The 13,179-nt window shown below is 44.2% G+C and overlaps 3 protein-coding genes across 4 annotated transcripts; all 3 read left to right on the forward strand.

Annotated features, from left to right (window-relative positions):
- The first annotated feature begins 305 nt into the window (after positions 1-305).
- On the forward strand, positions 306-1,928 carry rnf183 (ring finger protein 183). Of its 2 annotated transcripts, none has more exons than XM_015949681.3 (2): positions 306-413; positions 772-1,928. In XM_015949681.3, the coding sequence occupies exon 2, from the start codon at positions 825-827 to the stop codon at positions 1,791-1,793; it is 969 nt and encodes a 322-aa protein (XP_015805167.3). In that variant the 5' UTR covers positions 306-413; positions 772-824; the 3' UTR covers positions 1,794-1,928. The 2 variants fall into 2 exon arrangements, with proteins under 2 accessions (XP_015805167.3, XP_015805166.3); XM_015949680.3 differs by having other exon boundaries at positions 314-456.
- A 1,459-nt stretch (positions 1,929-3,387) lies between these two features.
- Positions 3,388-4,379, forward strand: LOC107379082 (uncharacterized). Its single transcript, XM_015949682.3, has 2 exons — positions 3,388-4,037; positions 4,105-4,379. The coding sequence occupies exons 1-2, from the start codon at positions 3,534-3,536 to the stop codon at positions 4,156-4,158; spliced, it is 558 nt and encodes a 185-aa protein (XP_015805168.1). The 5' UTR covers positions 3,388-3,533; the 3' UTR covers positions 4,159-4,379.
- A 6,163-nt stretch (positions 4,380-10,542) lies between these two features.
- mgat1a (alpha-1,3-mannosyl-glycoprotein 2-beta-N-acetylglucosaminyltransferase a) lies at positions 10,543-12,656 on the forward strand. Its single transcript, XM_015949684.3, has 2 exons — positions 10,543-11,360; positions 11,437-12,656. Exons 1-2 carry the CDS (start codon positions 10,743-10,745, stop codon positions 12,133-12,135), a joined length of 1,317 nt encoding a protein of 438 aa, XP_015805170.3. The 5' UTR covers positions 10,543-10,742; the 3' UTR covers positions 12,136-12,656.
- Positions 12,657-13,179: the final 523 nt, after the last annotated feature.

Consider the following 13,179-nt stretch of genomic DNA (forward strand, 5'->3'; position numbering starts at 1 on the left):
CACACCCCAGTCACATCCATAGACAAATGTTTTACCAGCGCCTGATCTGAAATTGGATCGCTCTCCAAACTTTTTTCCGTTCTTACAGAAACGTCTGCCCGTTGACTGTGATATCAGATTCTCGTCTGAGTTATTTCAGTAAATGTTACAATTATTTGCATTTGTCGCTAACAGAAATGGGAGGGGACAGAAGGAATGGATCGGTGCTGCTGGTCGGACCGGTCTAACGAGAAAAGGGAGGGCAGGAGGTGGCCAGCAGGCAGCTTCTTTGATACAAAAGGAAACCAGGTGTCAGAGGAGCGATAGGAGCAGCAAGGAAGCGCTCACAGCTCCGCTCCAGGTCAAGTAGTTATGAAGCTCTGCGATACAAGCTTTACTGCGCTGGTTCACAACAGGATTACCTAAAGAGTCAGGTCGGTTCTGCCAGCGTGGGCTCATGTTCATCTGCCTCCTCAGGTCTGGGTTACTCTAACTTCTGTTTGCTATTAAACTGCTGCTAACACAACAGTCACTAATATTTGAGGCACATTCAGAGGAAACTTTACTAAACTTAACACAAGTCTTAGAGAAACAAAAAATGTCATTTAAAATGAAGAAAAACTCAATTTAGCATTTAGGAGGATTTGAACTTAGATTTTTATTTTATTTTATCTCTTATCTGATTTGAAAGCAGGAAAGCCTACTTAGCAAACAGGACCACCCATTTTTGTCAGAATCATCACTTAACTCCATATTTATCAGCTCGGTGGATTAACACTTGATTTCCCACAGCTGCTGTTTAAAGTCAAGTCGGATTTCTGCCAGAACCTCCATCATCTGGCACCATGAGCAGCTACGGGGAGGGAAATGGAGACGAGGGGAACCAAGAACCCAGACTGCCACAGAACGTCAAACCCAAACCCTACCAGAACGATCAGAACTGCAAGGAGGATCAGAACCGTAAGGAAGACCTCATGAAGAAGGACAAACCACAGAAAGCGCGGCGGTCCAGGAGTACTGACTCTGAGAGATCAAGCAGAGGGAGGAGAAGGGAACGTGAATGGCGCCACTGGGAGAGGCCTCAGCGCGGCAGGAGCGAGGAGCCCCGGAGACGGGACAGGATGGAAGGAGACCGGAAGCAGGACCAACCTGATGAGGACGTTGTTGAGGACACAGAGTGCAATGTGTGCTTCTGCTCTTATGACAATGTCTTCAAGACCCCCAAGCTGCTGGCGTGTGGACACACCTTCTGCCTGGAGTGCCTGGCTCGCATCAATGTGACATCTCAGGAGATCAAGTCCCTGACCTGTCCCATGTGCCGCGAGGTGACGGAGCTGCCCCATGGTCGGGACCTGCCCCGCCTGGGCAACAACCAGGACATCATCAGCAGGCTGCCAGCGGAGATGCAGCGTGCGCTCTCCATCCGCTTCAAACGCAGCAAGGGGAAGCTGATGCTGAAGCACCCCACTCAGAAAAGCAAGACCACCTCTGTCTCCTTCTCCAAGAAGAATCCGGATGCTCCGCCCATCCCAGCCATGGGTGACCTGAGCGTTGTGGAGCAGGGTATCACCATGGCCAACATGGTGGACGTAGGAAGACCCCCTAACAGGATGCATGGCCGTATGCGCCGCCTGTTCCGCTCAGATCAGTGCTACTACGCCGTGGTGGCGTCCATCATCACCATCACCGTGGCGCTCATGCTGGTAGGAATCCTGGCCTTCGTCATCATCCCAACCATACCCAACCAAACACCCAAGAACCACACCACGTTTCCTCCACATTACGGATTGGACAACGGCGGAGATGAGCCATGAACAGGTCGGAGAGAGGCTCTGGGAAGTCTTTGTATTAGTTTTCTTTGGTATGAAAAGGTGAAGGAAGGACTGCTGATGATGACGCACTCGTGCAACCATGAAATGGAGGGAAACCAGAACGGCAGCATGTTTCCATCAGAGAACGAAACCGCTGCTCATGAAGGAAACGTGACCACCTCCGGGTTTAATGTGAAGACAGACATCTGGACAAACTAAATGCTCCAGTTGTTAAAAAGGCACTAAAATCAGATTTAAAGGTAATCTGGATCTTTCAGAGGATCATTTATGTTTATAGTCCCTGTAAATATTTATAAACGATGTAAATATTTCTAAGTATATGAAGTTAATCAATTAAAAACATTTTTTAAAACAGATCTCAGAATTGAATTATTTTAAATGAAAGGTATTTGTTCCCAGTGTGTAGCAGGAAGTGAGGTCTTCCTGTCCAACTAAGATTCCAGTCTCTCAGATGTAAAGGCCTCGTCTTCAGCCTCCTGCCCTCAAGTGGTGAAAACACACCTGTTGGCAGAAACTCCCCCTCAGCCGCGCGCTTCCCACTCCTCAAACCCATATGCCAACATGTCGTTCGGATGTCTGATGCCGGCTCAAGGACTGTTGTCAACAACAGGCTGCGGGAATGTCATAAGAGTCAAGGAGAACATCTGAGTCTGATCCAGGTGACGCAGGTCTCTGAGTTTGTTGTTGTTTAAACAGGATGTTTTCACACTTACTCAGCAGCAAAAAGGTCACACAACTGAAGATTGTGTTTGTTTTGACTACTTCTGTATGACCTCTTTCTTGAATGTGTGGACATTTAACATCCACCCATGCATGTGTCATTTATCCATCCATCATCCACGTTAAACACGACTTTTCCCATTGGTGCAGGAACCTTTAGCCAGTTTTATAGATCTGAAGATGGTGCTGGAGTGTTGACTTTTGACCTTGATGTGAACTGCCTAGGAAGTTACTCCAGAGGCGACGGTCAGCTGTCTAATGTGTTTCCCACCCTTTCTCTCTGCAGAACGATGGACTTGCTATAGTTTGGAAATTACCTTTGACCTTTTCCCAACAATGGTTGCATCTAATGTCTGTCTTCCCTGTGTTAACACACACCTGTATACTCCAGAGCAGCTGAACAAACTCCTCCCACTGGGATCATCACAGATGATTAAAACTTAAAAAAAAGATTCATTCGAGTTCAATTTTGTAATCAACACACACACACACACACACACACACACACACACACACACACACACGGCTGTCATCAGACTGAGTCAATAAGCTAATCATCCTAATCAGCGATGTTTTATATTTTGGTCCATGAACACAAGCAGCTTTAAAAGGATATTTATCTGTTCCATGAACGTCTCTTCATACGGATCAGAAACAATGATTGTTTCAAAAAGATCTCTGTGAAATGAAAAGCTGAAGCTTCATAAAACAATTTCTGTCATAAATTATTTTATTTATGTGAGGAATTTAACACTGTTCTGTTTAGGGCGTTTGTCTTTAATAACGTGTTTTTTATTTTAAAAACTGAAGTGAGGATTTTAAGTCTCGTGACTTCCTTGAGGACACACCTCCCCGAACCGGTGAGGCCGGTCCGGTCCGGTCGGAACCCCCCCAGCCCTCTCCTCTAACCCAAATTAACCTTCAGGCCTCATTATGTGACCGCGCGGACTCAAGCGGACCCGCTCGAGCTTTACAGGACTAATCTGGACTAGCTGGACCTCCATGGCGTCGACCCCCTCCGCCTCCTCCCTATCCGCCGTTCTCCGGTGCCGAGAGGAGATTTGGACCCGAAATCTACCCGCTAAGCGGCCTGCCGCCGCCTACAGCCTCGGGCTGTCCGGCGGCGTGCGGGGCGATGCTCCGGCCAAGCCCAGCGGACCAAACCGGGGGTTCGAGTGGAGGATTTTCTCCCGGGGAGAGCGCCCGGTGGCGGGGAGGGGGCTCTACGTGGCGTGTCGGTGGAAGACCAGAGGGGAAGAAATTTGCCGGGAAACGGATAACATGCATAATCGGAAACTTTCGCAACCCGCCCCCCCTCCTGTCCTGAACTGGCCAGGCTGCGTCATCAAGTCGGAAACACGGACAGGAGTGCTCCACCTGTCCGTCACGATACCGGTTCTACCGGAACCTTCTCCACTCGCCATGATTCTGAAGCTGCTGGTGTCCCGTAGGTCCAGATCCGGAAACCTGCAGCTCCATCAGAGCCACCCGAACCGAACCCAGCAGGTGAGATGCATCAATCAGAACACTACTTGGCCCAGACCACCGAACCTCATGTTCTGTCCTGTTTCAGGTCCAACCCCGGAACACATCTGGACCAGAGGGGACACAAGACAGACCTGACTGAGTCCAAGGCCTCGATACCAAAAATAGGTCCAACACGACCTGCCAAACTCTTATTGACTTTCAGATAGGAACTGGACTTCAGCAGAACCACCAGCGGCTGTTTGTCTCAGAACCAGCAGATTCTGATTCTGCAAGTTTGCACAAAAGCTCATTTTAGCAGAAATCAGCTGTGATGAAACTCCAGAGAAATAAAAATAAACCTGAGTGGGAAAAGAAAAATGATTATTCTCAAAACTTTCCAGCTTTTTGCTAAAATATCTAAACCCGACGAATGAAAAAGGTGAACTCTGGACCGAAACATTTATCTGATGCCTAAAATCAGAACAGTTTGGAAACAAAATGTAAACAAGGAATGAGGAGAATACAAAATAACTCCAGCTTTTTATATAAATAAACATTCAGATACAACTTAAATAACATTAAATTTATAACAAAACATTAAAAGACTGAATGCAAACATATTTTTATGGCAAAAATGTGAATAAAAACTAAATTACAATTTACAATAATACTGTAAATCCTCTAACCGGGCCTGTATTTGACTCAAGCTCATCAAGCTCCAGGCCTTTATTGGAAGGAGGACCAGAATTAGAGGCAGGCCTCTATTTCTATTTGAGCAAAATGAACTAATGGTTCGCTGGAGTTTTTGACAATTAAAATTGCGCCCACATTTTCAAAGTTAAACACATTTCTTTGAACAACGGTAGTTTCTGCTTCAGCCCTCTCCCCCCTCCCCCTGCGCAGCGCCGCAAACTCACTGATGCGCCTGCAGCCTCTCGGAGTTCCTGCTGCTCTAAACATTAAAATAATTATTTCATTTTCTGTTCCTCACTTCTGATTACCTTCAATGGTGTCTGTTTGTTGCAACCACCAGGTACAAAAACTAACTTGTTTTTATTTGACTACGCCTGTTTATTATCTTCCTGCATCTCCTCTCAATCCTAAAGAAAAACTGCTACCTGGGTTCATATATATTCACCTCATGAGTTACCTTTGAACTGCAGTTCTAAAAGATCTACCGACCGCAAAAACAGCAGAGTGCTTGCCGGCCACATCAGTTAGGTGCGTCACCGAGGACAAAATAGGTGATGCGCCCCGATCCACAGCAGCAAAAGGCGTCAGGCACAAATAAAAGCATAAAAGACAGAAAACATAAAATGAAATGAGCCGACATGAACGATCGCGTGTTAAATTAGTTTTTGAGGTGGCGACACCTGATTTGATAATGTTACTGTGGCCGTGCTCAGGACACAGATGTCTGGAGCGCGTCAACAATCAGAGCTTTGCATGCGCAAGCTGGTTAAGGTTAGGGTGGGGGTGAGGGGAAGGTTAAATTGCAAGAGGGTAAACGTCACAATTTGGTTAAATGTCCGTTTTACGGCGGGTGTCAGTACCGACGCTCTGGCACAGCGTGTTGCCTCCCGACGCGCAGGAGCTTGTCACCTGCTGACAGCAGGCTGCTGTCTTTTCCGTGGACTGCATCTTGCCGGTCATTATCACGTGACAGCGACTAGTCGATGACAGACATAACAAGTCACTATAGAGCAGTGAAGTTGACTAGTGACTAGTTCATACAACCCCTACTGCTCCCCAGAGTGTTCTGCAGCATAATCAGCACGTTCTCTTTGAACTTGATATCAAATTTTCGCCTCCTCTTCGTCTCCGCACGGTTAAAGTTACCCTCGCGGTCTATCACTGGCAAATCAAAAGTGAGACGGATATGACACAACCGCCCCCCCGTACTTGCTTGTTACCACATTCCACCAGGCCACAATAAAAAAACGGCCATTATTCACCTCCGCCGACTCCGACCAAAATATGATACCCGGCAGTTAATTAAATACAGGCTAAAATTAGAGGATTTACGGTATGTAAAAATTGTGTTAAATCTTGTGGTTCATGAACAACTAACATAAACCTACATTTAAAATATCTGAACAGATTTTCATTCAGTTTGTGCAAAAACTGCAAATAGATGCTAATAAAATAGCAACGACACAATTAGCATAAATGTTATAAATCACCAACTAGTAGTAAATTCTGAACAAAAACCACTGATTCATTAACTAAACACAACTTTAGTGTTATTTCCTTTATTAAATACACCTGAAAGTAATCAGGCTCAGGGTGTGTCTTTCTAAAAAGGTCCTGGTGGAAACAATACTTCCTCTGTTCTCCGTGGCTCTAATAATTCTGCAATGCCTCTACTTGGGCGGATCTTCAACAGGTTTGAATCCGATCTGGTTTCATCGTTGTCAAACTTCTCTTAAAGAGACAATGTGTAGTTTTTACCATTAATTTTTCGAAATATATATCAAAATGTTGTTGAAAATGAATGAAATGATGCCCGGTTGTTGAAAAATATTGGCAGCTTTGTAACATATTACCATAAAAATCAGGTCTAAAATACATGGGAGTGGGTATAAGGCCCAATCTTAATACTTGCATTGCGCCCTGCGGTCTTCTGCAAAGTGCACTTGGAGAAAGTGCACACTATGGTTTGAGTACGTAGTACAGAAGTGTGCAAATAAATGCAGAATTGACACAAGAGAGCATTGCGTCATCGATCGCAACGCATGCCGGGATGCTGATCGCTGTGATACTTTTTTCAAAAACTTTTCTTAACAACTTTCAAACAAACAATAAAGGAATTATTTGAAATAAATGTAACTTCATTGCTGCTTTGTCCAAAACATTCAGAGCATCAACTAATCGTCCTAAAATGAACTAATTTAATTGGAAAATACATATTTTCAGAAAAGGATCTTGAGCCTTTTCTCCTGCAGCAACGACTTGTGGGTTATACGCTTATCCATGGTCCGCATTGCTGCAAACTTGGGTGAAGTGCAGATTAAGTGGTCAACTTCTGCGCTTGAGAATCGGGGCACCCTACGCACTCGCACCCCTGGCCGGGAATGCACAATTGAAGGGTGCAAGGGTGCAAGTGTGAGTATTGGGATTGGGTCGAAGTCTCTGGGCTACGCCATATTAGATGCCATGTTTCCTTCTACGGGAGCCCATGAGGACAAAATGCATTTACTGATTTGTAACAAACGGTTACAAAACGTTCATCATTCTTAAATGTTGTTTTACACATTTACCTCTTCAGTTGTTGCCAGTGATGAAAGAGAGTCTGATGTGCTTGTCATTTTGCTATGGTTTGCACTCCCCAGGGCTTTTTGGCCCTAATGGGTATCCGTTGGTAAGGTCTTCTTCCAACACAAAGTACTGCTTGCTTGCAACGATTTAGGTATCTATCACTCCCTATCACCAGGAAAAATACACACTCACTTTAAGGAAAGCTTCATACCACAGATCCCCACAGCTGTGTCCAGACATTTACAGAATAATGCAAAATTAATCGTCACAAAAATCTGGAGACAAATCAGATCAATCTCTCTTTGTTATGAAAGTAAACATAACCCAGAAAAACGAACCCTGGCCTCCATATTAAAGATTTCATTACATGTAAATCAAACTTTTATCAAATAATTAGAAAGCAGCAGAAGGCTTCCAGGCACCCAGCAAGGTCCATCAGCTCCTGACCCGTCTTGTTGAGTTGATCCAGCAGAAGGATCGGATCACTTTCTGCAGTAAAGTGAGGACCACTGTTTAAGGATATCCTGAAGGGTAGCAAAGAAGCAGCTTGTCTCCAAGGAAACCATGGATCAGACTGATGTTCTGTTGAAGGTCCAGGGATTGGCCTGCTGAGGACAGGAGGAAACTCATCTTCTCGGAAGAATCTTCTTGTTGATGATTTGGTGATGAACAATAAATTATCTTGGTCAGAAGGCTAAGACAAAACTACAGTGGGATGTGAAAAATATTTAGTCAGTTTTCATGATTTTCCAGTATAAATCATTGATTGTTGCAATAAAAATTTTCATTTAAATATTTTAGAGGCCGACCAATATGTTTTTTTTAAAGGCCGATGCCGACACCAATGTTTAAAGGAGTTTGTTGTCGATGGCCGATATCTAAGACTGGTGTGTGTGTGTGTGTGTGTGTGTGTGTGTATATATATATATATATATATATATATATATATATATATATATATATATATATATATATGTCGATGGATGGAACCACCACCATGTTTTACTGTAGGTAGCAGGTGTTTTTCTTGGAATGCTACAATTCGTGGGTGAAAATTTGACCACTTGTACCTTACACTCTGTTCTTTTTCCTGCCTAGCACCCCTTGTTATGCCCAAATAACTCCATTTTAGTTTCATTAGTCCACAGCACTTTATTCCAAAATGAAGCTGGATTGTCCAAATGTGCTTTAGCATACCTCAAGCTGCTCTGTTTGTGCTGTGGGCAGAGAAAAGGGTTCCTCTGCATCACTCTCACGAACAGCACCTCCTTGTGTAAAGTGCACCAAAAAGTTAACAACTACTGATTCATATGGATGCTGTAATTCTCCTCCTGTAACCATGGAAATGCCTGACCGAAAGATCCAGAAACATTAAACCAGAAAACTGAAAACAACTCAGGAGGTTTTAAACTAGTTTTATTTAAGGTTTATTCAGAAAACTGAAATTTGAGGTTTATGATGAGTTGAATGTGAAACAAAATTCTGTCTCCCTCCACCCCCACGTGAGTTATTTGCATTGCAAAATCATTTTCATTCTTCCTTTTTCTCTGTGAATCATGTGGAACAGAATCAGCAGGTTTAACTGAGGGATAAAACTCAGTCAGAACTCAATTAGAAGTGTTTAACTAATAAAAACAAAACAATAATAATTTTATATTATATACATACAAACTGTTTTGTTAGTAGAAGCTCTGTTTAATGAGTTTTCATTTTGAAATGTGTGCTTTTATTTGTATTTTAGTGTGTTTCAACATGGCATCGTCTTCTGTTTTACTGAAAAACACTCCAGGATGTTTCCATTTTAGAAAAGTTACACTTGTAAAAACATAAAATTTCGTTTTATTTTGCAGACTATTTTATCCAAAGTGGCTCACAATCAACTTGCTTATTTTTGTTTGTGGGAAAAAAAATTCACAAATGCATGAGGATATGCTGACTAATCAAACTAATCGAATAAAGAAAAAATAAAATCTCTTATCTTTCATAAGTTATGGATGACAACAAGATATTTTTATGGACAACATTCAAAGATTGAATCATTTTCCAGTATTTTAACGAGTTTCCTTGAAAGGGAACTCACTTAATCAAAAGTTAAACATGAACTATAAACAAGAGTTTTGTTTGAATTCATTCATTTGCATTTATCTCACTGAGTTAACAAATAGTTTATCTCTCTGAAACCTGAACAGGAGGAAGTTATTTACAATCATTTACTGACAGCCATGTCCACTCTTTCCGGATGAGGGACAAAATCATGAAGGTGTAAGTCATCATGGGCCACAGAATTTTGTTTTTCAAATTCTAACAATACAAAAATTATTTTATAGGGAAAAACATTCAATGTTTTAATAAACAGCAAACGTTTTTTTTAAATATATATTACATTGCCTATCAGTATGTGTGCAGCTGTTTCTGGTTAACGTAAGTCCTTATCATCATCTCGGTCACTCTTCTGTCATGTTTGCTGAAATCAGTCCCATTTTAGCCAATATGTCTGAATTTTAGTAGAGTTTGAGCTCCCAGTTAGGTAAAACAACCTGATGAATATTTAAACTTTAACTAACTAAAATGTTTTTTTTTATCTGTTTTGATCACGAATGAACTCGGAACAAATCTGAAGATAAAAAACGTAAAAAGGATTTAATTCATTTTTCGAAATGCAGCTGAGGACCAAAGAAAACCCGTGAGGGCCACGCGTTGGACACCCAACCAGCAGAACATTATCCGGGTCGGAACCGAACACCCGAACCCACCTGGTTCTGATCAGCTCCACACTGAAAACTTGCGTAACATCTTAGTGACAGTTAGGGGGCGGGACTTCCGGTTTTGCCTGAGACGAGGAAGCTGTCGTGTCCCTCCTCGTCCTCCCCCCCGCCTCAGCTCCACTCCTCCAATAAACTATACCAACTCGGACGCGACAAGTTTCTCCCGCAGCTGAGTCGAACCGGGGAGCGGCTCGTTTCGGACTCCCGGCCGCCTGTCGTCCAACTGTTGCCGGTTGTCATCGAGGGAATGAGTCCCGGAGGAGGAAGTGTGCTCATCTTCAGGGTGAGAAAGCGTCTCAACTCCTGCAAAACCCACCAAACTGTTCTGTAACGACAGCAAAACGCGGGGTTCGGGTGAAAGTGAGGTTTACGTGGGTTCAGCAGCCAGAGGTGAGACGGCAACGTCGGTGGGGAACAGCTGGACGGGTCCTACCTCAGGCTGTCGAACCCGAAGCACATGTTTTTCATGTTCTCCTGCTCTTATTTGCATGTTGTTGTTTTATGTTTCAGTGGGAGGAAAGGGTTTGAGAGCTGAGGATCAGAACTTTTCTCCAGGATGAGTCCACTTTCACTCAAACAGCTGTTTAGGAGCTAAGTCAACAGATGGATGGATCTTTGAAACAGAACCCAGACCAGCCCTCCTGTATCCCGTTCCTTTAGACTGAAACCAGGTCAGCCCTTTCTCTTCACACCCAGCCTGTCTCTCACCCTTCCTTCTGCCATGTTCCGAAGAAAAGGCTCTCTGATATTCTGTGGTGCCATCCTGTTCATCGCCTGGAACGCCCTCCTGGTGCTGTTTCTGCTGGGCAGAGGTCCATCGGGCCAATCGGGCGAGGGTAGCAGAGGTGTGGTGGAAAGGCCCACCGATGATCTGGTGGGAGAAGTGATCCGCATAGCTGACGCTTTTGAGATGGAGCTGGAGAAACAGAGGGAAATCCTGATCCAGGTCCTGAAGCATCGGCCGCTGTGGGAGCAGAAACGAGGACCAACGGTCAAGGCCCCAAGTCAGCCTGTCATTCCCATCCTGGTGATCGCCTGTAACAGGGTCACCATCCGACGCTGCCTGGATAAACTCCTGGAGCACCGACCGTCCACAGAGCTGCACCCAATCGTCGTGAGTCAGGACTGCGGGCACGCTGAGACCGCAGAGGTGATCCGCTCCTACGGGGATAAGATCACTCACCTGAAGCAGCCGGATCTGTCAGACATCGCCGTCCAACCGGAGCACAAGAAGTTTCAGGGCTACTACAAAATCTCCAGACACTACCACTGGGCTCTCAGCCAAGTTTTCCAGAACATCTCCTACTCCTCTGTTGTAATAGTAGAGGATGACCTGGAGGTAACCGGAGCTTTGCTGAAAATGATACTGTTTTCTTTCTGCTTCTAAACAAACAAATATCTGTCCTTCGCTGTAGGTGGCACCAGACTTCTTTGAGTATTTCCGATCGCTGCTGCCACTCCTGAAGTCTGACCCCAACCTGTGGTGTGTGTCTGCCTGGAACGACAACGGGAGGGACGGCTTCGTGGATCCTGGCAAGGCAGAACTGCTGTACCGGACAGACTTCTTTCCAGGCCTGGGGTGGATGATCCTCAGGGAATTATGGGAGGAGCTGGAGCCTAAGTGGCCCTCTGCATTCTGGGATGACTGGATGCGTCATCCGGAGCAGCGCCGTAACCGTGCCTGCATCCGGCCGGAGATCTCCCGGACGTTAACGTTCGGCCGGCAGGGTGTGAGTCTGGGTCAGTTCTACGATAAGTACCTGCGCTACATCAAACTCAACACCGAGTTTGTGCCTTTCACCAAGCTGGATCTGAGTTACCTGGGGGAGCAGGTGTACAGGGAGCACTTTGAGAAGGAGGTGTATGGTGCTCCTGTAGTTTCATACGAAGATGTGAAGCAGGGTCAGCTGACAGGATCCGGTCCTTTCCGCCTTCAGTACTCCAGTAAGGACAGCTTCAAAGTCCTTGCCAAAAACCTGGGAATCATGGATGACTTGAAGTCTGGAGTACCGAGGACTGGATACAGAGGGGTGGTCAGTTTCTTTTCAAGGGGGCGTAGGATCTACTTGGCCCCGCCTCCTGGCTGGACCCAGTATGATCCCACCTGGAGCTGATGATCCAGATTAGCTTTCCAAGTGCTGTAGCCTTTGTTTTTTTTTTAAAACTCATTTGAGTAAATCCTTCCAGACCAAAGACGAAGATTGTCATTGACGATCCAGAATGTGCTTCCTGCCAACACTACTCAGGTTTCCTCACGAGTCCAAAACGTCTGACAGTTCAGAGCTCAGCCTGAACCCTTTTATATGATCACACATCTGCTGTAACGCACCAGAGATCTGTTTTTATAGGAGAGTAAAGATGCACACCGATGCTATTGGTGCAGAAACTTGGTTTGCCTTTTTGTTTAAATTATTTGAAGCATCTGATAATCTGTGACCAAACTCAAGAGAAGGAAACACGACCTGTGCTTCAGTTTTAGTTTGGGAGTGGTTCTGTCCTTTCTAATTCTTGTTTTCTATGAAATCAGCTCTTCTTTCATACAGTTTTTTTGATAATTTTGTGTAAAATTCTCCTGTTGGGTTTGTTTAAAAACAAATGGGTATGGGAAATGTTTTGGAATAAAATCATATCTTTAGTTGTTTTGTTTCAATTCTGCTCTTTTCCATTGTTTAGTGTTCATAAAACCTATATTTTATATAAATTCAACAGACTTTGGTGATGTCATATTTTCCTTCCAAGCAGCCTGATCTCTCCTTGATTTTATTAAGTGACTCATAGTCCCTGTTTTTTGTGGGTTTTGGCTCAGTTTAGCACAGGGAATAGGACTGGTGGGGGATAAGTTATCATCATCCTTTAGCTGATCGAGTATTTCATCCAGCAAAGAGGGTTTAGGCTAATGTTGTAGAGGTCAAAGTTCAGTGTCCAAACAAACAAACTTAGAAGTTCATGTAGAAGAACATTGTCATGTCAAAGTCCAAAGCTAACGTCTGAAAGACCTTTTAAACCATTGCTCAAGACTTTTGCACATTATGGGATGAGGATAATTAGTGCAGACATGCGGCAGAAAAAGAAAAATGCACAGGAGCTAATTGAAGATTAGTTTAAGGGTTTATTTCCATTTAAGTGAAAATTTTAACCAGTGCAGATTTAAACCCAAT

This window comes from Nothobranchius furzeri, chromosome 5, assembly GCF_043380555.1.
Source record: "Nothobranchius furzeri strain GRZ-AD chromosome 5, NfurGRZ-RIMD1, whole genome shotgun sequence".
In the NCBI taxonomy this organism is placed as follows: domain Eukaryota; kingdom Metazoa; phylum Chordata; class Actinopteri; order Cyprinodontiformes; family Nothobranchiidae; genus Nothobranchius; species Nothobranchius furzeri.

Bases quoted from the DNA above. Each gene is read 5' to 3' on its own strand.
- rnf183 (XM_015949681.3), top strand. From the start codon at position 825: ATGAGCAGCTACGGGGAGGGAAATGGAGACGAGGGGAACCAAGAACCC.
- LOC107379082 (XM_015949682.3), top strand. From the start codon at position 3,534: ATGGCGTCGACCCCCTCCGCCTCCTCCCTATCCGCCGTTCTCCGGTGC. The intron at 4,038-4,104 runs GTGAGATGCATC...GTCCTGTTTCAG, and splicing joins ACCCGAACCGAACCCAGCAG to GTCCAACCCCGGAACACATC.
- mgat1a (XM_015949684.3), top strand. From the start codon at position 10,743: ATGTTCCGAAGAAAAGGCTCTCTGATATTCTGTGGTGCCATCCTGTTC. The intron at 11,361-11,436 runs GTAACCGGAGCT...CCTTCGCTGTAG, and splicing joins TAGTAGAGGATGACCTGGAG to GTGGCACCAGACTTCTTTGA.